The 5618-nt window shown below is 44.9% G+C and overlaps 1 protein-coding gene across 1 annotated transcript; it reads right to left on the reverse strand.

Moving 5' to 3' along the window:
• Positions 1-3175: 3175 nt before the first annotated feature.
• On the reverse strand, positions 3176-5317 carry UQCR10 (ubiquinol-cytochrome c reductase, complex III subunit X). Its single transcript, XM_066370514.1, has 2 exons — positions 5133-5317; positions 3176-3436 (listed from the first exon to the last, which is right to left on the reverse strand). The coding sequence occupies exons 1-2, from the start codon at positions 5280-5282 to the stop codon at positions 3398-3400; spliced, it is 189 nt and encodes a 62-aa protein (XP_066226611.1). The 5' UTR covers positions 5283-5317; the 3' UTR covers positions 3176-3397.
• Between the last annotated feature and the right edge of the window lie 301 nt (positions 5318-5618).

Here is a 5618-nt window from a genome sequence, read left to right on the forward strand (position 1 = left end):
GCAGCAGCCTCAGTGGGTGATCAACGGTGCTGTAAAGGGCTCTGGCCTCTCACCTTGTTCAGGATAACTTGAAAGGTTACCTCATTCTCAGAACCACCCGAGGGTCCAGGGCCAGCAGAGACCTCATCTGCATCTGCCTTCTCCCTCTGCCAGTCCTGTTTCCTTATCTTCCTTCCTTTTGTTGACCCCAGGAGCACTTCTCTCTTTTTTTTTAAGATTTTATTTATTCATTATAGAGAGGGGGGAGAGAGAGAGAGAGAGAGAGAGAGAGAGAGAGAGAGAGAGAGAGAAGGGGGGAGGAGCAGGAAGCATCAACTCCCATATGTGCCTTAACCAGGCAAGGCCAGGGTTTTGAACCGGCGACCTCAGCATTTCCAGGTCGACACTTTATCCACTGCGCCACCACAGATCAGGCAATTATTTTTATTTATTTATTCATTTTAGAGGAGAGAGAGAGAGAGAGAAGGGGGGAGGAGCAGGAAGCTTCAACTTCCATATGTGCCTTGACCGGGCAAGCCCAGGGTTTTGAACCGACAACCTCAGCATTCCAGGTCAACGCTTTATCCACTGCGCCACCACAGGTCAGGCAACCCCGGGAGCACTTCTTAATAAAGCTCTTGTGCACTAAAAGGTCTGTTTGTCAAGAAACCCAGCCTGTGATAGGCAGCATCCTTGTATCTACTGGGGACAAGCCAGGAGAACAGTAAGTGCAAAAGCCCCGTGTTAGGTGTGAGCTTGGTTTATCCACTGAACTGAAATAAGGGAGGGAGTGACAGAGAGTCAGATACTGTGCAGTCTTGTAGTCCATGCTAAAAGAGTTTGGATTTTATTCTAAGGAAACAGGGAAGCCCCTGGAGGCTTTCTGATTACTAGCTTACACTTGTCAACTTCTTACTATGAGCCAGCCGGGCATTGTAGTACTTTAGATGCTTTGCAGTATATGTATCACTTCATTTGAACAATAATCCAATAATCCATATTATCATCACCATTGAATTGTTCTAGCGAAGTGTAAAGAGCACTGATTCTAGAACGGACAGTTCTGGAATAGAATTCAAGAACTCACCACTACTAACCGGCTGTGTGAACTCAGGCAAGTTCTGTACCTTCTCTGGGCCAGTTTCCTCATCTGTAAAATACCCACCATGAGATTGCACAAGGGCAGCTATGACTCTTGTTATTTCTGGAGATGTTACCATCTTGAAGTGGTGGTATCAAGGGGAGTAAGGATTACTGTACAGTACATCTTCACCCAGCTCACTGCTTAATTAACCCAGCCAGGGGCTACCTGGGAAGCCTCTAATACTCCAGGGCTGCCTGCCAAGGCTCAGAACTTCTCAGCTCTGGGTGAAGTCCAAGTTGTCCTGGCAGTTCAAAGGAGAAAAGGAAAGCCCAGCCCTCAGAACCATACTATAAGTTATAAATAATTTGTTGGGACACACCTGAGAAATAGAGTAGCTTTAGTTTAATAACTTGCACTGCAGAGAAAATTGTTAAAGAAATTCCTTTCAAAGTCCAAGTATTAGTTCAATGTCCTGTATTGGATTCCATAACCTTCACAGGAAGGTCTTCTGCAATAGAATATGCTCCAGTACTGTGGCAATATTTAAGGCTGATTGATTTCCTTGCCGTTACTCCACTGCAAGCTGCTGGTATATTCCCACATAGTCTTCATTGCAACAGTTCAGCACCAGCCTCAACCTCCTTTCCCTGCCCACAGCCTCTGTTGTTCACCAAAGTCATTAAGAATTTATTCATTTATTTTAGAAAGAAGGAGTAAGAGAAACATCGATTTGTTGTTCCACCCATTCACTGGTTGATTCTTGTATGTCCCCGGACTGGGAATTGAACCTGCAATCTTGGGGTATCAGGACGATACTCTAATCATCTGAGCTACCCAGGCAGGGCTCACCTCAGTCATTTTAATGTCTACATAAATTTCTAATGTTTGAACCTACCTACTTAGTTAACCACTCCTCAACTGAAGGATTTTTTTCTTCTTCAATTCCATGCAATTAGGAATCACCAGATCCCAAATGACCTGATCCCATTTACATACTACCCACGTTCAAACCTCCTCAACTATCCAGGCCTTTTAGTTCCTCAAACACAGCAAGGGCTTTCCTACATTGCATCTTCAAAACCTGCTACTTCTGCTTTGCCTCTAACTCCCAACTTAAATCTTTATCACCAATGTTACCTCTTCTGAGGCTTCCCTACCCTGTCACTCCTAATTATTCTTTCCTTGTCCTGTTTCCCCAGAACCCTTGGCCAGTCTGTAATATATACATACATTTAGTGCCCCTGTGGCTCAAGCCCCATGTTGTTTACCACTGTGTGCCCAGCACCTGACTCAGTGCTCATAGTGGCCACAATGCTTTTGTTTAATGGATGACTAGTATACGTTCCTTGAACCCCTTTTCCTCATATTCCTACTACTCCACAGCCTTCCAGCAGAATCTCCTGGTTCTTTGGGTCTTTAAGCACCCCCTGCCACATCTCTCTACCAGCAGGTGTCTCTGTGCCATTTACCACGTGCCCTGTTCTGTGACTGTGCTACCCGTGTTTAATAACCCCTTTAATTTTCACAAAACCTGCACACAGAACATACCTCTATTGCCCGTTTTACAGACCAGCAAGCTGAAGCTCAGCAAGATTGAATGTCTTGCCCTTGGTTCACACAGCTAGAATTGGAGTAAGGATTCAAACCCGTAAGCCCCTTGATAAACCCTATTCATTAGAGAGAACTCTAGCAGGAGGCTGAGTTCTGGCCCAACTTAATCATCAGAAGATGAGCTGTGGCCCAGAGACATATGGCAGCTTACTCAAAGACAGCAAATTAAAGGCAGAATAGATACTGGACTCTAGGGCATGGGGTGGCCCAAGATGCTCAGGCCATGGTTTATTTTCCCAGATGAGACCACAGTGCTTCCCCATGGCCAAGCCAATTAGCTCCCCTCTGTGAGATTTAATGGCATTATCAGTTTAGAAGAGAAAGTTGAGGGTAGCATCTCCAACTCTAGCTCATGTTTTGAAAACCAGAATTCTTTTGAAGTTAATTGGAAACCTAAAATAATAGAATATGCCCTTCAGTTGTTTGCAGAGGACTTTGAAGTGGTCCCAAATAACTGACAAATGAAAATTGGGTAGAGTTAATAAAGCGCCCAATACAGAATCAGGTCTCAAATAAAATTTACATTTATTTGCTGATGACTCTGACTAAACATACTTCAAACACAGAAGTTAGAGTCTGTCAGGTGAAGCCATTTCATAACAACAGCTAAAAGTGGTCCATGCAGAGTAACGTGAACATCATCTCAAGCTGAGGCCCTGGCTCTGCGCAAACAGCTGGTGGGTGGATCCGGTCCATCTGGCCTTGATTGGAGCCTCCAAGGAACTAGTTCTCATACTTGTGCTTGATGTGTTTCCACAGCTTCTGCATTTTAAACACAAGAGCCACAAACTGTTAGTTTTGCCTCTCACATTTTACAACCATACTCCCATTGCTCTGGTCTCTGTAATAAGCTTGAGAGAATCTCTTACCATGTCCTAAGAGTTGTAGTGGGCAAACTGGAAGCAACAACAGGCTTGCCACACATCCCTAATGTTTATAAAATGCTCTGATGCTTTCAATCACCATATGACGTTAAGTCAGAAGAAATAATACTTGTATAGGAGACTGAGGTACAGAGATTGAGGGATTTGCCCCAAAGAACACAATTATTAAGAAACATAGCCTGGCCTGACCTGTGGTGGTGCAGTGGATAACGCATCGACCTGGAAATGCTGAGGTCGCAGGTTCGAAACCCTGGGCTTGCCTGGTCAAGGCACATATGGGAGTTGATGCTTCCTGCTCCTCCCCACTTCTCTCTCTCTGTCTTTCTCTCTCCCTCTCTCTCTCCTCTCTAAAAATGAATAAAGAAAAAAAGAAGAAGAAGAAAAAAAAAGAAACATAGCCTGGAAGATGGCTCATTTCTTTAACTTGCAGGTATTACTCAAGAGGTCCTAAATGCAGAGTCCCCAAATACTTCACATTGAGCCATTCTTAATTTCCATGGATCTATTATCCTTGGGTCAGGAACTAGCTGAACGCTTATTCCTAAAAACACATTAAGTTATGACAACATACTTAGATGCTTTTCCACAACATTGGGAATGGCTAACTGCTGGCAGGAGATGGAACCATAGTAGCACTTTCATAGGGACAGAAAGTTGCCCTGGCAGGCAACACAACATTAGTGAACAAGCCCGCCCAGGCTATAGAGTCAGATAGCCGTGAACTAAAAACACGAGTGAATGGTGGAACAGGGCTATCTGCACAAGACCTTCCCCAGTACGAACCACAATTTAATGATATAAAACACTCTCAGCACCTAGCGCTGTGCTTGCCACACAATGACTTTAAAAGATGTTATTCCCTTCCTTATGCTTCCACTTTCTCCTGAGGAATTTAACAAATGTTATTTTCTGAGTGGTACCACCTAGCAGGCACTGTGGCATCTTGTCTATATCTCAAATAACCCTCACAATAATTCCGAGGTAGTTATTATTTCCATTTCACAAATAAACGTGAAGTTCAGAGATGTTAAGAAACTTGTCCAACTTTTATTATTAAGTAACAAGGCCCAGCACCCATCCAGGGCCGATTTCACAGTCCCCATACTTAATTAACCATAATGAATACCACGCTACCCGCGTGGAAAGCGCTGTCTGAAAAGGCAGACACAATATCTAAGGAGATGTTCTTGACGCTATCATCAACCGCTCAAATCTGCCTTTGAAACCCTTAGAGGAGACAGAGGGTTCGGGTTCCAGTGTTGACTTGCCATTGACTTCCTGGTGGTGCAGCCCTAATAAATCCTTTGCTCTCACAAGACTTTAGTTTTTGCTTCTGCAAATGGAGAAGGGCTATGTGGGAGATCACAAAATTTACAAGCCCTGCAAAGTGGGATCTACTAACTCGTTTAACGGTGTAGGATTCACACCAGGCATAAAGGACATATTCTCCTACCGACAGAAGACGCCCAGGGTTTACCCCGCTTCCCCGTAAAGGTATATTGAGTCCTGCCCCACCTCCACTCCCACTGTCACCCTCAGGTGGGCCCAAGGTCAGGGATGGCCTAGGCCCTCACCCCCTGGTTGATTTGTTCGTAGATCGCGTCCGCGCCTTGATCGAAGGCACGCTCGAAGAACAGAGCTCCCACGGCGATGGTAAGGGCGAAGGTGGAAGTTCTGCGGAAGAGCAAGGAGTACAACTTCCCAGTTAACGTCGGAGCTGCCATGTTTCTCCACTGCCGAAATAACGACACCACGCCTGCGCCGCGACCGATCTTGCTTTCCAAAGGCCTTCAACGTGCAACACTATGGGATATGTAGTCCTTCTGAATCTCAGTGCTCGTCATTTTGATTACAGAGGTAACTGATGGCTTGCGCGGAAAAAAGTCTCATAAGTCTCAGATCAAGACGGCCCAAATTGTTTGGTAAGGTTTATTACACAATTTTACTCCTCAATAATTTCTTGCTGATTAAACATTTGGAACTACAACACCCAGAAATCCTCGCGCTCTCCTCACCTCGGCTCGCGCTGTCTTGGCTTTAATGGTTTTCTGGGAAGGGAG

This window comes from Saccopteryx leptura, chromosome 2 (assembly GCF_036850995.1).
Source record: "Saccopteryx leptura isolate mSacLep1 chromosome 2, mSacLep1_pri_phased_curated, whole genome shotgun sequence".
Lineage (NCBI taxonomy): Eukaryota > Metazoa > Chordata > Mammalia > Chiroptera > Emballonuridae > Saccopteryx > Saccopteryx leptura.